Raw genomic sequence first — 21,256 nt, 5'->3', positions numbered from 1 at the left:
CATCTTTTAGGGTTTCATCACAAATGGATGAAGATTGTCGTAAATTATAGTTTACGTCTACACCAGTGTGTAACTGTTGTAGACTGCTTTTGCCACACATGCAGTCCAGGATATGCCTAATGTATTAATAGGTATGCATGTCTTAATGTAAGTATATTAGGTACATCGTCCGATGCCAGGGATCATACTAAGCCTGGGTTCACACGGGGCGGATTCCCGTCGGAAATCTCGCGGTTTGGCCGCAGCAAAAACTGAGATTTCCGCCAGGAGAACCGCCGCGGAAATAGGCTTTGAAGCGGCCCGGCCACTCGCTCTTTCGCTGCGGCCGGCGCTCCCATAGAGGAGAGCGCGGCCGCAGCGGAATGAAAAAAAGAATGGACATGCTGTATATTCTAAAACCGCGGCTGTGGCGGCCGGACTTACCGCAGCGGATTGGCCGTCCCGTGTGGACGAGATTTCTCAGAAATCTCGTCCACATGGCTGGCTAATCCCGAGATTAGCGGCTGCGGGCGGATTTGCCGCGGCGAAATTCCGTGTGGCAAAACCGCGGCAAATCCGCCCTGTGTGAACCCAGCCTAAGGTTGCCTTATGAAATATCAGCCTTAATAGATCAGCCCCATAAACTTGGATGATAAAGTCCTGTGGCTGCCTTCAGCCACCAGTGGAGAGAGCTGGCTCCTTAGGTTAGTTGCACACAGGCAACATTTTTTCATTTGGGTCTACATTGGGGATTTGAGGCTCATGGCAAAAAAGATCTGTCCCTTATAAAGTTATTGAGAAATTACCATAGAATGTTGGACCTTAAACTACATTGAGTTAAAAAGTTGAAATTAAATCGTATTCTTTGTTGCTACCTATAATTTAGCCCATAAGCATATGCTATAAATGTTCTCTCAGTGGGAGTCTTGAATGTTGGGGTCCAGAGACCCTTTTTTCACGGCACAGGTCCCCATTCTACTCTAGTCACTCTCCACTGATGTGAGAATTCTATTGCCTAACCTATAGCAGGATTGAGCATTCTCGGCCATCTTACTGTGATATCAGACCCCTTCAGTCTGACATGTCTGGTACATCTAAAAAAAAAAGACTAGTTTAGTAACGAGGCTTCATTTAATAAACAGTCAGCTCTATAATTACCTTCGAATTGCACAATAGTTGGTACTGACTTGTTTTTCTGCCCTTATTCCAGGACGTTTACCCCCTATACTATTGATGACCTATCCTCGGGATAGGCCATCAATGGTTGATCGTTAGGGGTCTGCCACTCGGGTTTCCTGGCAATCTGCTGTTTTCAGTCCCTTCACTCATTGCAGCCCAACCAGATGTTGACAGCTCTGTCCTCTTTGCGGTCGGAGTTGGAACTGTAATAGAAGGCATTGATTGGCAGTATTTTTTAAACGGTACTTTTACCTCTGCCTTTCCGTAAACTTTTAGAAGGCCAGAAACTTATTTGGTGTGTTCACATGCTGCAACGATTTTTTTGGAGGCTATAAAAACTTTTCTTATGACTTGCATGGAGTTACTGTCACCTTTTATTAAAACATAAAAATAGACTGGCTGTTGTGTAGATTGTGTAAAACTGCTGCACATTTAATTGGGGGAGGAACTGACAAAATAATGGAGATTCATATATTTTTCTGGGCATTGCCTACTCCTTTCTTGTACTCCTATTATTTGTACTGTATTGCTCACACACGACACTATGTGAATTTTTCTTGTGCTCTATATAAAATGTTATCAACTTTTTCACTTTTCAGGGATGATGCAGTGTGTTATTGCTGTAGCTGATAAAGTATTTGATGCCTTCTTAGCTGTAATGGCTGATAAGGTAAGTGATGATTGGCTTCCTAACGATCTGACATAGAAGTTTAAGCATTTGTGTGATAAATGGTGACGGTGCAAATCACTTTACTTACTAAAATGATGTTTTTTGTGCTGAAAATCACTCTAGAGTACTGGTCACCACGTGTTTCCCTTCCTTCTAATATACTCTTGTCTATAGTACTGGAGATAACAAGACAGAATACAAGAAGTGACGGAGGGTGATGGCTCATGCTGCTTATTGAAGTCTATAGAGGGGAGGGGGGAGAAAATAATAAGCACAGATGTGCTGCTAGAAAAAAAGCTGAAAATAAGCCAAAAATTGTGTGAGAAGAAAAAAAACTGCAATCAAGTCCAGATCTTAATTAGCATTTTCTCGTCCATTCACACGAGTGGCTTTGGCGTATTGGTGAAAATATATGCTGCAGCGGTGAAATCCCTTGGTCGGCATAAATCCTTAGAATTACTGCTAATGCTTAGCTAGAGCCACCTGTAAACTCTTCCCAGCTCTGGACGCAGCTAAACTCCCTCCTCCTCCCTTTTCCCCCCAGCTCCTATAGAAGCCTATGGGAGCCTCCAGCGTATCTGGTCAAAAGATAGGGCAAGGCCTTTTTGATTGCCAATGTTTTTACTCATCTGAATGGATACATTGTAATCTAATGCTTTAAATCGTCGTGATCTTTTGACGTGGCTAATTTAGCCTCATATATACGCTCATGTGAATAAAGGATAAAAAAAGCCTGCATCAAATTTGTGTCCTGTTGCATCTTGTTATAACATGTACTGTTGGAGGCCTAGATAAGGGTTGACCGATAATTGTTTGCCTGAGCGAAGGATGTAACACTTGGCTCATTTGCTCGGGCAGTCAGTTTAAACACACAGATGAATCCTTTTTACATTTTTTAAAAATTTTATTTTGTTTTTCCGGCGTTGTTTAGTTGTTCGCTTTACTGTACCAGTGAATGTTTAAACCAAATGATAGCAAACGAGCCACCAAGAATTTTCAGATTGCATGCAATGAGCGATAAGCAAACGAATTGCTGTTCGGCGTTCAATCGTTGGCCGTCTTTACACTGAAAAATTATTGTTCAAATTCAAATGATCCCACAATTTTTAAAAATTTTCCTTTTAATGATAATTGTTCTGTGTAAAAGCACTTTTAGGCAGAGAAGTAACAGTATACAGTGCTAAGGCTATGTATGCAGCTTCCCCTCCACTATATGGTCTCTGGGAAGGGGCATTACTCCGTATATTCCAGAAGACTGTAATAGTCAGTTGACATTTCTGTTACCGTTAACTCCCATTATCTGCTATAAAGACAAACCCCCTGCTATACAATCCATGCAGACAAGGAAGTAAGGAAATGACTGTCTATCTAGCGCAGTCAGCAGTTTGCAGGGTCCAAACTGCTGACAAAGTACCTTTTTAAAACGCATTATTACGTGGAACTTTCACCAATCTTTACATCAGAAGTCTCACATTCATAACCTCATGACATAGCTGAAATTATACAAAAGAAAAAAATCTGAGTCCATTATTAACCCCTTAAGGACCAGGCTTTTTTGTACCTTGAGGACCAGACACTTTTTATCGATTTTACCCATGTGGTGGTTTAACTGCCCTATTTTTTTTTTCTTCAGCTATCAAAATTATTTTTGCATTTTTTTTTTCCGTGACATATAGGGCAATTATTTTTTTTTTAAATATCTTTTTCACTGACTTTTTTCAGTTTTTCTGGTTTATTGCGGTAGAAAGGTGTAAAAAGAAAAAAAAAAAAGTTTTTTTTTAAAACTTTTTTAAAAACATTTTATAGTTGTTGTTTTTTTTTTTTTTTTAAATCTGTATATTTACGCTAAAGTAAAGTATGGGAATGGGTTAACAGCCGGGTGCTTCGTGCAGAAAACATCTGGATGTAGAAGACAAGCGGTGACACCCCGCATCTTCTGCATCCTCTGCTCTGAGCGCCCCGCTGTATGACAGCCAGGAGCTTGGAGCGGGGGAACAGCTGTATGCAGAAGCTCCACTGGCCATGCAAGGTGATTGCATAAAGTATTAAGTAGCTACTCAGCCACTGAAGTACCAATTAAGTGTGCAAATGAAGCTTTATCAGATCCTTTGTTCTCCACGGGAAACAATGCTATCAGCACTCCTGTGGAGAACTTCTGATAAGAGTCAACAATGATTTTTAGGTTGACTTGAATTTAATGATCAGCTAGCAGTGCCTGAAAAGCGCAGGATGGGTGCAAATTTAGACGCACTGATTATCGCTAAAACGATCGCCGATTAGCGTTTTGTTTTTTGTTTTTTTTAAAGCGATCAACGGCTGGTGTGAATGGGCCTTTAGGCAGTATGTAATATTGTGCTTTGTCCAATGCCAGCTGAAAGTATGTATCATCATCTTAGGACTAGAGATGAGCGAACGTACTCGGTAAGGCCGATTTCGCAATCGAGCACAGCGATTTTCGAGTACTTCACTACTCGGGTGAAAAGATTCGGGGGGCGCCGTGGGTGAGCGGGGGGTTGCAGAGGGGAGTGGGGAAGAGAGAGAGAGCTCCCCCTTGTTCCGCGCTGCTACCCCCTGCTCCACCACGCCCCACCCCACGGCGACCCCCGAATCTTTTCACCCGAGTAGTGAAGTACTCGAAAATCGCGGTGCTCGATTGCGAAATCGGCCTTACCGAGTACGTTCGCTCATCTCTACTTAGGACACATTCTGTTACTGGTTCCAGTATAAAAGTGCTATTTCTTATTTTGTTTCCTCTTGTAGCCTAAAACAAAGGAGAACGAGGAAGAGTTGGAGAGCCATGCTCAATTCCTGCTGGTGAACTTCAATCACATTCACAAGCGCATCAGGAGGGTTGCAGACAAATATTTATCTGGACTGGTAGACAAGTGAGAATTAAATGCCTGCAAGATTTATAGTGATAAATAGCAGCCTGCATCTCTGTGTTTTTAGTGGACAGAGGCATAGAGTCATTAAATGAAAAATTAAAGGGGATTTAAACTATTGATGACTTATCCTTAGGATGGGTCATTAATGATAGATCAGCTGTCGGCACAGCAGCCCTGGCAATCAGCTGATCCGGGGGGCTTCAAGCTAAGGATAGTAGTTTGAACCTGGAAAACCCCTTTACTATGTAGTACATTTTCAGCATGAAGTTTTATACTTAGGAGACTTTCAGCCTTGAATCAAGTACATTTACTACCTTTTAACTTTTCTTTACAGTTTACACTTTGCATTAGCCTTAAGTGGTCTTTACTTTGTTCCTAGGTTCCCGCATTTACTGTGGAGTGGTACAGTGTTGAAAACCATGCTTGATATCTTGCAGACTTTGTCTCTGTCACTTAGTGCGGTGTGTATCAATTTCTGAATATGCTTTCACGGTATTTACAATTAACTACACTTTAAAGGAACACCCCAGAAAAATGGTGCATGACTGGGGGGTTAAAAGAACTCCAAAAAACAGAACAAATGAAGCATACTTCGGCCACTCGGGTCCTGCACAAAGTATAACAGAATGTATTTCTTGGCATGTTTCTGTATTTTAGCCTCTGTTGGCAGTGAGATGCTGTAGTTGGAAAATACTTTGGGGAGAATTTGTCACTGTAGAGCAGAATTGTGCTGCAAATTTTGGTGCATGCCTATTTTTATGTAAAAATGTGTTATTTTATTCCTTTTATACTGCGCTTGCCACTTTTCTAAAAAGTGGGTTGGGCTTAGCATGTGGGGGTACACCTAATTTATTGCGCTATGTGCCTCTTGCTAAAGGGGCTGCATTTTACTGGAGCTTAAATAAGATTAAGACTGGTATTTGAAATGCCAGTCTTGATACATTTCCCCTATGTGCCTTTCTAAAAAGGACTGTCCAGGCTCCTGTGTAATCCAAAACTGGGTGTGAAGAGACACTGCTGCACACCAGGCAACCGTCCAGCACCCTACAAGTATTGTACATGTGTTCTATCCTTACCACCCTTTCTGGTCGCCTTGGCAACTGTCCCGCCTGGTGTACAGCAGCATCTCTGGACACCCACTTGCAAATTAGGCAAAAGACAACTCCTTAAATCACTGAATTGATGAGCTTTTGAAAACAAACATTTAACATAATGGGATATAGTTAATGTTGCACTAATAACAGTTCTTGGTAGTTACTGTGTTTGTAACATATTTCAGGACATTCATAAGGACCAACCATATTATGACATTCCAGATGCTCCATATAGAATCACTGTGCCTGATACTTATGAGGCCAGAGAGGTAAGAGCATCCTCTTCTTCTGCAAAGTGCTACTTGATTTGTTTTATTTTTTCTAATGAACTTTGAGATCTGCATTTTTATATATATTTTCATACTGTTAGTAAATAGTTTTGTAAATAGATGATTATTGAGTTAGTGTTTTTCTACAGTAACAAAATGTAATTGCAAACCTCATCAACTTTTTTTTTGCTTTATTGCAGAGCATTGTAAAGGACTTTGCTGCTCGATGTGGGATGATTCTGCAAGAAGCCATGAAATGGGCACCGTCTGTGACTAAATCCCACTTACAGGTATTAGCTGAGATCTTGAAAGAGTTAAGGACCATTTACAAGTAACGATTATCACTCAAAATTCATTCAAATGACCGAAAATGAGCGATAATCGTTACATATAAACGCGGGCGTAATGCACTTTTCGCTTGAGCAATGATTTTAAGGTGAATTTAAACTCCGTCGTTCAGACACTGAGAAAGTGTCTCTTAGTTGATCGCTTGCTGTTATCTCCACCGGCGGCGGCAACCATGAGCAGAACAATGCAGCTGTTTGCACAGCTGGGTGTGTGATTAATCACACACTGGGCTCTGCAAACAGTCCCTGGAGGCCCTTTTACATGCAAATGAAGATGATAAAGTGTTATTGGCCATTAACACTTTATGCAAATAGATCTTTCATTCATTTGAAAAATTATCTTTGCTTGTAAAAGGGCATTTAATTATTACAGTTCATTATTAAGGTAGCTTTACACTGTAGTCACTGTGTCTGTCGGAGCTATAAATCAGAAGGATTTCTCGGTGTATACTTCCTGTGAATTCTAGTATACAGTGATTTTTGTCTCCGATGGGCTGCAAATCGGAAGGACACTTTTGGTGTCCAAAGGATGCATGGGGGTTTATAGATATGTTGAACATATGAAATTCTTAAAGGGTTTTCCTTCAATTTTCATTTATGGTATATTTGTAGCAATTGGGTGTATGTGATCTTTGTCCTCTTAGAATTTCTTGATATGGACATCAGAAAAAGAAAAAAAAAAATCAAACAATCTCCCATTGGAAGGCCTTTTTGTCACCAGCCTGGTCATTGGATAAACCAGAAATATGTAATCTGTGGAAATCTGATCCCCACCGAACAACAGACTCGGGGCTCTTTCACAGACAAGAGCATAGCTATTTTCGGTTGGCTGTGTTACGGCCACAGCGCGACCAAAAATCGCGTGAAGGGGGGGGGGGGCGCACAAATTTGCAGATTGTGCACCTGTTCAGATGGCCCGGGTCCAGCACATATACGCTGAGCCTGGATTGCCGTTGGGCAGAAGGACACGGTTTAATTCTGCTAATCTGCCTCCTTTCCACACCCTCGCCGACTCTTGGCAAGGGAAGGGGCTAGTATGGGGCAGAGCTAATCTGCTAAGCTCCTGCCCCTTGTCGGCTGCCTGCAATGAGACAGGGTTGGACCTTAGCAACTATCTCCTGCCCTGTCCCACCCCCTCCCATTGCAAACAGCCGGCACGGGGTGGAGAGAAGGAGGGAAGGCGGTGGAAGTTTAGCAGACAAGCTGCTAAACTCCCTCCCACCTCCCTTCTCTGGCAGCTAACATAGGAGTCTATGGGAGGTGCCGCCATTTTTTGTTGGCTAGAAGATAGTTCCTAAACTATCTTTCCTGGCTGACATAAAAGCACCCAGCCGAAATGCACTCCTATGCGCTATCTTGGCCGGCCGGGCGTTTTTACGCTGCAGAAATATGCCTATCTCAACGTATATAGGCTGTGCGTGAAAGCGCGGCCCGAAATACGCTCGTGTGAATGAAGCCTCAAGATGTAACAACAGTTGTTGAAGCTCCCCTTCACTATGCTATTTCATGCACATCTGTGCAGGTGTGTGTCTGGTAATCCAGCTTAGCACTAGTGGGGAGTCGAAATGCCCCATCCCCACCAACCCTATAAACCTTCTTCAAAGGTCATATAACTTGATATCGTTCAACTGTAACTCTTTTACCCACCTACATTTTTTGTAATTTATGCCTGTCTTTGTTGATCGTTTTGAGGTGATTTAATTAATATACTTTTTGTATTGACTTCTGGTAAAGGAATACCTGAACAAGCATCAGAACTGGGTATCCGGTCTCTCTCAGCACACTGGCCTTGCCATGGCTACTGAGAGCATATTACATTTTGCAGGCTACAACAGACAGAACACAACTTTAGGGGTGAGTGACTACATAGCTGATTTTAGGAGTCATTCTTTCATGCAATTGCTAACTGAATTTTAATGAAGAAATGTGATCTATTTTACTGGCTATAAACTGGTTGGATGATTAGATACTATTTTGTATAAGTTGTATCAGAGGGACGTATAATATAAAGCTGTATGCAATGTAGTTTAACCTATTGATATGGGCTGCAAGTAGGTACCACAGGTCAGTTTGCACTATTACTTACTCCCATTTGTACATAAATATACTAAAGTAGCCCATGTGAACATAATGTCATACTGGATTAGGTGGTCTAGCGGAAGTACTTATTCCATCCGGTCTTTGTATCAGGCCTTATAATACAATAATATGACATTAGTAGAAGAATAGAAGTGCATGGGACCCTTACAGTACCTCCTCCTGCCTCGTACAAAGCTTTTCTTTGTCAGCATGTTCCTTTGGATTCTGTACGTCGCTTTCCACCCTAGAAGCATTGCACACATTAACCAACAAACATTGTATGTCCTGTATGGAGTTTGTGCTGCGTGCAGAAAGCCTTATCTGTATGTATATTGCTGCTTACTGTGTTTTGTGGCAGGTTATTTTCAGTGTAACATCGTCAGTGTAACACCTGCAACCACCTTTTTTAATTAAGAGTTTTTTTATGAATTTTTTTTTCAACAAGAAAAACAATTAACAATACCTCCCCTTCCTCTCCCTCCCTCCCCTTCCCCCTCCTAACATAAAGTCCATACAACCTTAGAATATAACCTCATGTTCAGTGTTCCCTTTTCTCAGTAAATATCTTCACATTTTTGTAATTCCACTTGAATCCCATGAGAAATCCTGAAACGCACCATGTGCCAAGACTTGGAATTCAACTACCTACATCAGTCCTGCTGGGATTTCTGGCTCATGAATAAGTCGGACTCAGAATAGCACATTATAATGCCATTTATACACACCACACACTATTTTCAGTACATGATTACTCAGAAAAACTGGCAATTTATGCAATAATTGTATATTGGCAAATGATAGAACTTTACTTTTCACAGCTGAGTATTGTGTGCTGTTAATAAGCATTCATCTACTGAGCCATATAACCTTTGCTCCACATCTCATCTGTCAAGAGAGCCTTTTGAACACAACTTCCCAATAACTTTACTTTGATAGGGGCTTCCTGAGTGTTAAGGCAGCAAAAATGCAGTCCTAAGCTCTCGCTCTCGACCTGAAGGTTGCAGATTCAATCCCCGTGTGGTTCAGGTAGCCGGCTCAAGGTTGACTCAGCCTTCCATCCTTCCGAGGTCGGTAAAATGAGTACCCAGCTTGGTGGGGGGTAATAAATAAAATACCTGAAAGCGCTGCAGAATACGTTGGTGCTATACAAATAACGAGATTAGATTTATTTAATAGATTTAATAAGATTTATTTATTTTTTATATACTATTGTAGGAAGTGTAAATCGGTCTTCAGAATGACTGATCACATTTTGAAGTCAACCTTAGTGTGGCATCTTGGCAACTGAAGGTCAGGTGATAGTGTGAAGTGACAGTTATCCGTATGGCATTATATATTAATTTGTATAGTCCCGCACATGGCATTTCTTCAGCCATTGAACAGACCTTGGGTTCTGTATAGGTAGACAGTTTTTCAATTTTAGCAGGAGTTGTGCTTTAAGTCTTAAATGTAGAGTGTACAACTAAAGCTTCATCCAGACATAAGTCCCCAGTAGTAGCTGTCCACTTGTGCGCTGCCTTATGTGTTAGCTAGCATGGCTACTTATTTGTGTTGTTATTTTATTTCACCAATGTGTCACTTCACAATGTAACACCATTACCTTTTCTCCCACCTCTGCACTGATGATGTGATCTCATTATCCATGTGTTCCTGCCATGCATTGTCTGTTGTTGCCCTCCCCTCCAGTCTCCAGCTTCCTATCTCCAGGTTTGTTCTAACACCATTTGCCACCAGTCTGTACTTGTTTCTTCAGCCAAGGCAGCTCTTCTCTTCTTGACGTGATCTTCCAGTTTTCCTCTGTTGGAGCGTTAATCCGCTGTTTTGGGAATGAATGGTGAACAACATTCTACTCTACTGCAGTCTGACCGGTGCATGGTGACTAGAGATGAGCGAGCACGCTCGGATAAAGCAGTTACTCGAGCGAACATCGCTCTTCTCGAGTTACTGTTTACTGGTCAGAGCGTGCTTGGGGCGGGGGTGAGCGGTGGGCGGCAGGGTGTAGTGGGGGGAGAGAGAGATCTCTCTCTCACCCCCCCTCTACCCCACGCTGCCCGCCGCCCCCCGAACACGCTCGGACCGGTAAGCAGTTACTCAAGAAGAGCGATGTTCGCTCGAGTAACTGCTTTATCCGAGCGTGCTCGCTCATCTCTAATGGTGACACTTTCCATGAGTGCTCTGCTGGGTGTTCTATTAACATTGCTGAATTCTTGCAGGGATAACCAGAGAGCAGATTGTCGGGGGCTACAGCTATTGTGTGTTAAAAAATTGACTGTTACATGATTATTGCAGAGACATCTTTCTGAAACCTAAAAACCTGGGCTGCCAGTCTGGTAATATTTTCTAAACCCGTTCTGAACCTTAATGCATATTTCAATTGTAAATCATGGTCAATGTTATGTGTAAGGGAGGACCACATTGCAATAATTCCTTTCCATTTATTCTACTTTCTTACAGCTGACCATTATTAACTTGCTGATTTCATTATAGCATTAGATAGAACTGCACTAATGGATATTAGTGTCCATATACCAGGCATTCGATTAAAAGAAATATCAAATATTGAATACTTTTAATTATTAAGATGGAATAGCTGCCTCCGACATTTTCGCTTACTCACTTTCACTGTCTGCATTTCTTTTTGTTTTACACTGGTGTAATGCAGAACAGAGTTACCAATCTTCCAGTATTACTGGTAAATATTTTACTGTATTTCCAACAGCCAACCCAGCTAACGGAACGCCCAGCCTGTGTCAAAAAAGATTATTCCAATTTCATGGCATCCCTGAACCTGCGGAACCGGTATGCTGGAGAGGTAAGCATATTGGTGCTGAGGAGTAAGGTCGTATCAGCCAGCAATTGCTGCTGTACAGTTGCTGCATTACAATGTTCCCCGTCATTAAAGGGATAATCCAGTTTAGAAAACCCATTTTCATGCATTCTGTTTTAGGGAACTCAGAGTTAATAGGCGGGGGTGCTCTGTTTGGGATCTTCATCTCTTGACCAGAGTGGAGAGCCCTTACAAAGCATCTCCAGCTCTGTAGGAACAGTCCGCTTTTGTACTACACTCCTCTATTAATTTGAATACACACTGAGTAAGGGTCCTTTTATACGGGCCAATCATTGTTCAGATTCTCGCTGGATTGTGGCAATCTGAACAATAATTGCTCCACGTAAATACCAGCAGCGACTCAACAACGAACGATAATTAATTTGTCAGTCTCTGTTGGCATAAATATTAAACAACGATCGGACTGTGAAAACAGGCCCATCCATCTGTGAATGACTGCCTGTTTGCCTTCCTGTCTCCCTCCATTCAGAGTAAGTCTCAATGTTCACGGGCGGACTTGAATTGTGGAATCTGCGCTGGGCACCCGCACGTATGATCCGCAGTTCAAGACGCCCATAAAAAAAAACATGGGCGTCCGCAACTGAATTAATAAAGCATGCGGATTTGTTTTCCCGAACCTTTTGGTCCAGAAAACAAATCGCAGCATGCTCCTTTTCAGTGCAGTTCCCGCACAGATGGCTTCCATTGAAGTCAATGGATTTTGACACCGTTAGTGAAGAATGGCGTCAGGGAATCCTTGCCAAAAAAATTTAGCCGCAGTGTTTCAAAGTATGTTGAAGAGTGGGAGCCTTCTAGACACTCAGGAAGTTGCACTACTAGTTGCTGTCACCGATAGCCGGCCTCCTACTGCTACAACGGGGGTGCATCTGGACAGCGATCCCCGCTGTTAACCCCTTACACACCGCGATCTATGTAGATCACGGAATGTAAGAGGCTCACAGAGGGAGGGCATCCTGGTTTTCCATTGCCTATGATCACTATAACAAGCGATAAGGCATTGCAGGACAGAAGTCCTGCATTGCTTTATCATAACTATCATAGGTGTTATGGTACAAGTCCCCTACAGAGACATAAGTGTAAAAGAAAGATAAAAAGAGTGTAAAAATAAAAATGTACTCCTGCTTTTCCTGGTGGATCCTGAGGCTACCCTCCCCGATGTGATAAGTCTCATTAATATATTTGGAGATTTTTCGGGCCTCGAAATCAACAGGGCTAAATCTCGGCCCTGATGCCTGTCTCCGGTAGGATTCACCTGTGTAATATCGACTCGCTCTGCGGTCTCCAGATCTCAAATCAGTTTAAATACCTGGAGATACAGATAACCAACAATGTGAGAAGGTCGCTGGAGCTAAATATATACCCCCCTAATAGACCTATTCAAGTCTAAGTTTAAAATATGGGGCTCCCTGCCACTCTCACTGGCAGGGCGCATTAATCTTATCAAACTGATAGTATTACCAAAGTGTCTCTATATTATGCAGCATGCGTCGGTACATATCCCTTCCTGTTTCTTTAGATCTATGCAGTCCCTGATGTCCTCCTTTTATATGGGGAAACCCCTGTCCCAAATTACGATTCTCTTCAGTGGCCGAAGCAAGATGCGGCCGCTGCCCTGCCAGATTTGTTTCTCTACTATGTGGCCAGTCAGCTAATTCATTTGAGAAGTTGGTTAGGTGATGACCCCCTCCCCAATTCAGAGGCGCATTTTGCACATTACCTAAAGATCCCTAGCCTGTGGCCCCTACTGGAATCTTCCTCTGATCTAACAGGCAAAATGTTACCAATTCATAGATTGGTCTCACAGGTTTGGCGGCAGGCCAAGTCAATAAACTGTTTCACGGATATAATAGCTGACACCCCCCTATGACGTAACCCTGGACTCTCAGAAGTGCTCCGACTGGAGGATACCCAGTTTTGGGATCAGTATGGCATCCGGACCCTGGCAGACCCCTATCCACAGAACACCCTGTCCTCACTCGAGCAACTACAAAACAAATACGATCTACCTTGCTCTCACTTCTATAGATTCCTCCAGGTCAGACGCGCTGCAGACGCAGTTCCCACCGCCCAGACCTGCTATTTCTCATTATCCCCTAATAGGCATCCTTTGTTCTCAGGGCCTCATATCGGCACTATAATTCCACTTCATCTCACTACGAGCCTCTCAGGATATACCCTCTGCCCTATTAAAATGGAGGACACTGATACCGACACTAACCGAGGACACATTCCAAGAGCTTTTGGAATCTCCTCTATATGTATCCCCAGCAGCCAATAATAAAATGATCCAGCTGTATATAGTATACCAGTGTTATCTCACTCCAGCAAGATTGTATACAATGGACAGAGTACAGTCTACAAACTGTATTAGGTGTTCCTGCAAGTATTCTGATTTTTGGCACATGATGTGGGAATGTCCCTTTATTGAAGGTTCTTGGGTGGAGGTCACAGGTTTCCTCTCTGAACTTGTGGGAGTCCCTATTCCACCAAGCCCAGAAATTTGTCTATTTGGAATATAAGATGAAGAAAGCTGGCAACACCACATTAAAATTTTTTTGAGAGTCATTGTTCTTTGCCAGGAAAACAATTGCATTGCAGTGGATGGATCGTAAGAACCCCTCACTCTCAATGTGGAGGAAGTTGGTCAATTCTGTGGTTCCATATAATTATATAGTCTACAAGGGACATAAGTGTCCTGGGAAATTTGACAAGGTGTGGGGACTGTGTAACTCTCCCCTCACATTTTGTTCCCCACAATTAATGTCTTCATCCATTCTGGAGCTCCGACGCACCCCCTAGTGGGCCTATGTTCTGAAACGAGACCTGTGGCCTATAGGCCTTGGCCTGCTTGTTGGATCACATTTTAAAGAATCATTTTGCTATTTCTGATGTATCAAGGAGACTAAACCTCCCTACTGCCCTAATTGTATAGTAATGTGTACTATTCATGTACTGCACATGTTTGTGTTTGCATGTTTTCTTTACTCAATCTTCAATAAAGCAAGTTACAAAAAATAAAGAAAAATGTAAAAAAAACAACAAATTTTTGTGCTTTTTCCCCTATTGGTCTGAAAAAAAAATGTTTTATTTAAGTCCCACATATTTGGTATTGTCGTATCTGTAACGGCTCGTGCAACAAGCTGAACACACGTTTTATCCTGCACGGCAAAAAGCGTTGACTCCCAAAAAACACAATAAAAGTGATTAAAAAAAGCTGTATGTACCCCAAAGTTATACCTATAAAAACTAGTTTGTCACGCAAAAAACAAGCCCTCACAGAGCTCTGTTCATGGAAAAATAAAAAAGTTATAGGACTTTGAATGCAGCGATTAAAAAAAAACCCAAACAAAAGGGTTTTAATTGCAGAAAAGTGAAAAAATCTAAAAGAAAAGCAATTTTTTCGTATTGCTGCAATCGTACCAACCCGCAGAAAAATGTTTTGTGTCATTTATGCTGCATAATTAACTCTGTAAAAAAAATAACACAATTGATGTGTTTTCTCTCCGTTATCATAAAAAAATTTATAAACGTTTTACAATATAGTCTATGCACCCAAAAATGTCACCAATAAAAACTACAGGTCGCCACAAAAAACAAGCCATCATACGGCCATGTCGACGGAAAAATAAAAGTTATGGCTTTTAAAAAATGAAGATGAAAACCCCCCCAAAATCGTTGCGTCCTCAACGCCAAAATAGACCATGTCCTTAAAGGGTTAATAGCCAAAAATATGTCCTTTAATGTGGGTTCTACTGGTTTTACTAGTTCTGTAGTAGAATTAGCTGCTAATAATACTGAGACGGCTTCTTCTTGTACTCATACTTGCTGCGAGGCCTGTGATGTCGCAGACTCTCCTCCTGCCCTGCAGTATGGTCACTGATATACTCCTCCCTCCTTACCACTGAAGACCTGGGTATAATTAGCAGAGAGTCTCTTGCAAATTTTATAGCAAGGACATCGCTGCAAGGCTAACACTCGGCTCTGCCTGGAGAGGCCATGGCACCATGTGTTCTGGCGTCATCATGAATATCCCAGCCACCCCTCTCCCCTGTTTAAGGCTGTTGTTTTTTGGGATTTTTTTCTCCTGCGTGTCCTTATGGAATTGCGCTGATCCAGTGCCTACAATGCCATGGAGCTTTCCAACACGCCTGGCAGGCTGTAGCAGGTAATAAACACCCAGGATCAAGATGGATGTCTAAATAGCTGGATGGAGCTCTCACAACATACGGACGCTCACATCCCCAGCCAGGCTCCACTTCCCCAGAAATACACAATGTACATTGTGCAATGTATTAATATGTAAATCTCCCCTTCACCAGCACTCTTCCCCTACAGATGCCTATAGGTAATTCCAGTCCTGATTGTGGCATTTAGCGTAGATTCTTGCTCTAGCCCTAATATGAATTCCCCAGAAATCTCAATCTTGGAGTTTTTCTGCAGGTTGCCGGCATGATTGAGTTCTCCCGAGCCACTGGACGGTCCTCTGATCTGAACAAGTTAATGTTGAAACATCTGAATGATGCGTTGGAATCGGGGCAGCCGGAGGCGTACACACAGGTCATGTTCAAGCTCACCGCCATGCTTATCACCAGCAAGGGTAACCGGGTCTAATTGTATTACAAAAAGAAGGGCAATGAAAATGTTGTTGGAGTGTTATCTGACAAATCCCAATGTCTGTCTTCTAGAATGTGATGCTCAGCTTCTGCACCACTTGTGTTGGGCCCCTCTTCGTATGTTTACTGACCATGGTGTGGAGACAGCGATAGCCTGCTGGGAATGGCTTTTGGCAGCTAAAGATGGGATTGAAGTGCCGGTAAGGATTAGATAGACGTCACCAAATGTTATAGTGAAAATGTATAACTGGGTTTGTTGGAACTGTCCGATCTGTTCGGTATGGTGTAGTGTTTTCTTTCGGTATTGCTGGAAGACTTGTGACTTGTAAGCTGGATGCCTAATTAGTTATTGTGTCGCAGTACCTAGCTTTCCCTAAGTTCATCCCATATTTTCACAGTTCATGCGAGAGATGGCTGGTGCTTGGCAAATGACGGTAGAGCAGAAGCTTGGACTCTTCTCACCTGAGAAGAAGGAAGCAGACCCCTTGGCTGCCTCGGAGCAAAGCCAACCTCAACCGTGTGCTCCAGAAGTGAATCCCCATTATATCTGGATTGATGTGAGTTGTAATTTGTCAGCTAGAGACAATACTTTCCAATACTGTCAATGGGGAATGCAATATGATAAATCACATTACCTGTAGCAATCAGTCATACTAGTATGTATTCACATTGCATTATTTTAGACTGGTCATCTATGGATATACACTGAGAGCAGTATGAATAGACCATGATTTAGTTTGTAGTAGAACAGGCTTTGGAAATCTCCAAGTATGCCCCTTTTTCACTTATCCTAACATATTTTTTTTCTGAGAATCTTAATCGCTTATTGATAGAATAGTTGATAAATGTATGCTCTGTGGGTCTTCAGCCATCACTAGAACGAAGGAGACTTCTCTCTTCCTTCTCAATATGGTGAGATGATGTTTGAACTGACTGTCAATCTAGTTTGCGTGCCGCTGCTCCATTAAATGTCTATGTGGCTGATGGCAACAGACAATGGCGGTTACACAAAATTTGTGTAAATACGAAAAAAATAAGTAAATTTTAGGGGGAATACATTTGAAATAAAACCTGATTATTAACTCCTTAAGAACCAAGCTATTTTGTACCTTAAGGACCAGACACTTTTTAGGGATTTTACCCATATGGTGGTTTTACTGTCCTATTTTGTTTCCTATAGCTACTAAAATTATTTTTACTGAGTTTTTTTTCCGTGACATATAGGGTGATTTTTAAAATATCTTTTTCACTGACTTTTTTTCGTTTTTTTTTTCGTTTTATTGGGGGTAGAATGCTAAAAAAAATGATTTTTTAAAAATATTTATAGTTTTTTTTTAATGTAGTATATTTATGCTAAAATGAAGTATGGGAACAGGTTCCTCATTTTTTGTTTTGGACGTTTTGATATATAGTATGTATGGTTTTGGTTTACAGGGCGCATACGGCGACTGTTTTGGTTGGCGTCGGCTTTGTGTTATTTTCTTTATTATGTATGTATTGTTGTTTACTTCTGTAATATTGTTTTTTTTGTGTATGTAATTATGTTTTTTACTATGGGGGACATTCATTTTTTTTTTTATTTGACACTTTTCCACTGTAGCTGGGGCATCCATAGGGGCCCCAGTTACAGGGGAAAACAACCCCTGGAGTGACATTAGTCACTGGCAGAGCTGGCCGGGGTCTAGTTTTGACCCTCCAGCTCTGCTGTAGCAGGCAACCTCGGAGGTCACATGACCCTCCCCCCCGCCTCCTTCCCCGCCTCCCGTAGTGAAAGCTACAGTTCTTCTTTTACTTTCTAGTACACAGTGCTCATTGAGCACTGTGTACTAGGGAAAGGAAAGGCAGGAAGGGTTAAAAAACCCTCAACCCAGTGGAAAAGGTATATCAGCTGTTACTAATAGCAGGAGACTTAAAGCGCCGCCGTAATTTTACTATCGGCGGTGCTTTAAGCCCAGGACCAGGCGCCGTAAATTTACGGTGCCTGGTCCTAAACGGGTTAAAGGGGTTTTGTCATTAAAACAAAACCCCATTCCCAGCTAGGCCTTGTCTGAAATAATAAACAAGGACATAGTCACCTCTCCTTGGGCTCCAGGTTGCAGCGGACAGCTGACAGCTGGCACTGGCATCGGAGGTAGCTTTTAGTTAGATGGGCTGGGTGGAAGAAGGTGAATGCTACAGCCAGTCAGAGGCCACAGCGTCATGTCCCCAAACTCCTGATATCATGGGGGCCAGGATATGAGCGCTGATACCAGGAGCGCCAACTGTGACACTGGTCCGTCTACTCTGAAGTCACCACCAATGGTAGTGCCGGCTGTAAGCTGCGTCCTGGGGCCCCAAGACAAGCGTGTATACCCTTGTTTTGTTATTTTAGCGGGGAACAGCGTTTTTGTTTTAATGACAAAACCCCTTTAAACACTAAACACTAAAGCTGCTTCCACAAATCCATAATATACGTAGTTTATAGAGCTAGTGTACTGGTTGTCCATGAAGTGAATTATTTGAAGGATGTAGGTGGGTTGAAACACACAAGAATGACAACTTCTACTAATGATTGTTTCTCTCCTTTCTAGTTCCTGATGCAGAGGTTTGAAATTGCGAAGTACTGCAGCTCTGACCAGGTGGAGATATTCTCCAGCCTCCTGCAGCGATCCCTTTCCTTAAATATTGGAGGGGCAAAAGGAAATCTAAATAGACACGTGGCAGCTATTGGACCTCGTTTTAAGTATGTGTATTTGTTTTTTTTCAAGATTTTAAAGGGAATGTGCTAGTAGAAAATAACCTGTTGTGTAAATCAAGTTTTTATGTTAAACATAGGTACTGGTGTACCTTGACGCCACCGGAAGTGGTGGGTGTCCACCAGTGTTAGGCTGCTTGACAACCAGGTGACGCCCCCACTTCCTGATTGGCTAAAAACCTCCTGGTTTGCAAGGTCCTAGGACCGTGGAAGGAGTTTTGTACTGGATGGAGGCTTAGAGTTAGGGGTTGTTTCACAGTGGGGCGTACATTATTACCTAACCCTCCATCCATTAGCAAACTGCTTCCACGATTCTAGGCCACGGTGGTCGGAATTAGCCAGCTGTGTGTGAAGCCCATTGCCCCTGGCGCCGCCGCTCCTGATGCCGACCCGGGTGGTGTGTTACAGTCCCGCACCTGTAATTGTCATCTTACCTGCTACTCCAACGCTGTCCATGGGTGGCTGACAGCGTCCGCGGCACTTCCGCTGCTGTGCCTTCTTCCCTGCTCGTCGTCCGCTGCTGTGCCTTCTCCCCTGCTGGTCACCGTCAATGGGGTCGGCACAGCATCACATGTCGTGTGAAGTGCATCAAACGTCGATGCGATGTTTACACATGGGAAACGCTCCGTGATCCTCTGCCACGGCTTAAAGCTGAGGCGGAGGATTGCTACTTTCCTGAAGTGATGCAAGGCAGTTTTAACACACAAATGCCTAGCATTTGTGTGGATAGCTCACACTGGAGAGCACGATATCGGGCCAAATTTTAATGGCCTGATAACACACTCGCCTGTGTGAAACTAGACTACGGGTATATTCAGATGTCGAAATTACGACCAGAATTTTCCATGGTAAATTGTGCCTCAAAGAACTCTGTCAAAATCCACATTCGGTTCCTTTTTTTGGCTGCACACATATTTATCCAATGTCAATTGGCAAATCTGCATGCGAAATTACGATGTGGAAAATCATGTTTCCGTGTTGGAATACCACATGGGGATTTGGCACATTTACAGGGCTAAATCTTCGAGAATTTCTGCGCCGAAAACCGCAACAGATTGCAACATGTTTTTTTGTTTTTTTCTTTTTTTGGGGGTGGGGAGGTCATGGCAGAATTCACCACAGAAAATTCTGCCGTGTGAACATACTCTAAAGAGGCTGCTCCACAACCATATTTATCCCCTTCTTACAGTATGAACACTGGGACACCCACTGATCATGAGGATGAGGATCCCGCTGTACTTGACCATCTGTGTTGTTCCCATAGACAATAAATGGAGGAGTAGTGCTCATGCGTAACTAACGTGCCATACAAATTGGGAAGTCCTTGTTATGATTGGTGTGGGTCCCAGCAGTCTGACCTCCACCGATCAAACATTTTATCACCTGTGTACAGGTGTTAAATATTGATCGTGGGCCAGCCCCTTCAAAGCTTCAGAGTTAATTATTGGATTTGGCTCTTGCCGACTGCAGGCCTTGGTGGATTAGAATTTCCAACTAGTTCCTTTCAGGTTCAGGTAGAAGACTAGAAGCTAGAGATGAGCGAGCACCAAAATGCTCTGGTCCTAGTTATTCGAGTTGAGCTTTTCGTAAAATTCGAGAGTTCTATTTGAGTAACGAACCCCATTGACTTCAATAGGAGACTCGAGCATTTTTGTATGGGACTCGCCGGTTGCAGAGTCTTTGTTTTTTTTTTTGTTTGTTTGTTTTTCTCTCCCTCTCCTCTCTTCTCTCCCCTCTCCTCTCTTCTCTCCTCTCTCCTCTCCCCTCCCCTCCCCAGCCACAAGTTGACGCGTGCAGCGGGGTGGGGTCGAACACGATGTGATGCTCGCTCGAGTAGCAAGCACCATCGAGTATGCTAATACTCGAACGAGCATCAAGCTCGCCAAAGTGCGTTCGCTCAACTCTACTAGAAGCCTATGAATGAACAGCAATTCTAGCCGTTTCCTTCACAGAATGTAGACTATATATTCTGCTGATGGTGTGCTGCTGGCTTACTAGCAGCATCAGCTCTTTGTATTGGGAACACTTAAGTAATACCATTCTAGAATGGAATTGCTGATTGTGCAGTTTCTTAGTATTATAATTACAGTAGCTTCAGTTTAAACACCATTGCTGCTGTTTTTCATCATGTCTGCCTATTTAAATGAGTCGTACAGGATTAGAAAAACATGGCTGCCTTCTTCCAGACGCAGCACTACACTTGTGTCTGGTATTGCTGCTGAGCTTCATTGACATGAATGGGGCTGAGCTGCAATACCACATACAAACTGAACAGTTGGGGTGCCGTTTTTGAAAGTGAGCATCCATGTGATTTTTCTTGTTTTGTTTTTATATTTTGGTCAACCCCTTTTACATCATTCGTGTTCCATCTGTTCTACAGGCTGCTGATTCTAGGGTTGTCATTACTCCATGCAGATGTGGTTCCTAATGCCACTATCCGTAACGTTCTTCGAGAAAAAATCTACTCAACAGCCTTTGATTACTTCAGGTAGCGTGTTTAATCCATTTCCTGCTTTTTTGTGAATGCAAAATAAACGGTTCTAATTAGCTGGACAATCG

The 21,256-nt window shown here is 42.7% G+C and overlaps 1 protein-coding gene across 2 annotated transcripts in view; it reads left to right on the top strand.

Moving 5' to 3' along the window:
• The window catches only part of PI4KA (phosphatidylinositol 4-kinase alpha), a 93,428-nt gene that overhangs the window by 51,555 nt on the left and 20,617 nt on the right, over positions 1-21,256 (top strand). The window contains exons 24-36 of one of the 2 annotated variants that reach the window (XM_066603519.1): positions 1,758-1,828; positions 4,589-4,713; positions 5,093-5,174; positions 5,993-6,076; positions 6,277-6,366; positions 8,158-8,277; positions 10,189-10,209; positions 11,222-11,314; positions 15,791-15,947; positions 16,036-16,163; positions 16,362-16,520; positions 18,534-18,685; positions 21,078-21,185. In XM_066603519.1, coding sequence (XP_066459616.1) covers positions 1,758-1,828; positions 4,589-4,713; positions 5,093-5,174; positions 5,993-6,076; positions 6,277-6,366; positions 8,158-8,277; positions 10,189-10,209; positions 11,222-11,314; positions 15,791-15,947; positions 16,036-16,163; positions 16,362-16,520; positions 18,534-18,685; positions 21,078-21,185 — 1,390 coding nt within the window. The remainder of the gene's footprint in view (positions 1-1,757; positions 1,829-4,588; positions 4,714-5,092; positions 5,175-5,992; positions 6,077-6,276; positions 6,367-8,157; positions 8,278-10,188; positions 10,210-11,221; positions 11,315-15,790; positions 15,948-16,035; positions 16,164-16,361; positions 16,521-18,533; positions 18,686-21,077; positions 21,186-21,256) is intronic. The other variant, XM_066603520.1, reaches the window with a different exon arrangement.

The sequence above is a fragment of the Eleutherodactylus coqui genome, chromosome 5, assembly GCF_035609145.1.
Source record: "Eleutherodactylus coqui strain aEleCoq1 chromosome 5, aEleCoq1.hap1, whole genome shotgun sequence".
Classification (NCBI taxonomy): Eukaryota; Metazoa; Chordata; class Amphibia; order Anura; family Eleutherodactylidae; genus Eleutherodactylus; species Eleutherodactylus coqui.
Note: the sequence above shows the minus strand (reverse complement) of the source record. Positions and strands in the feature narration are given on the sequence as shown.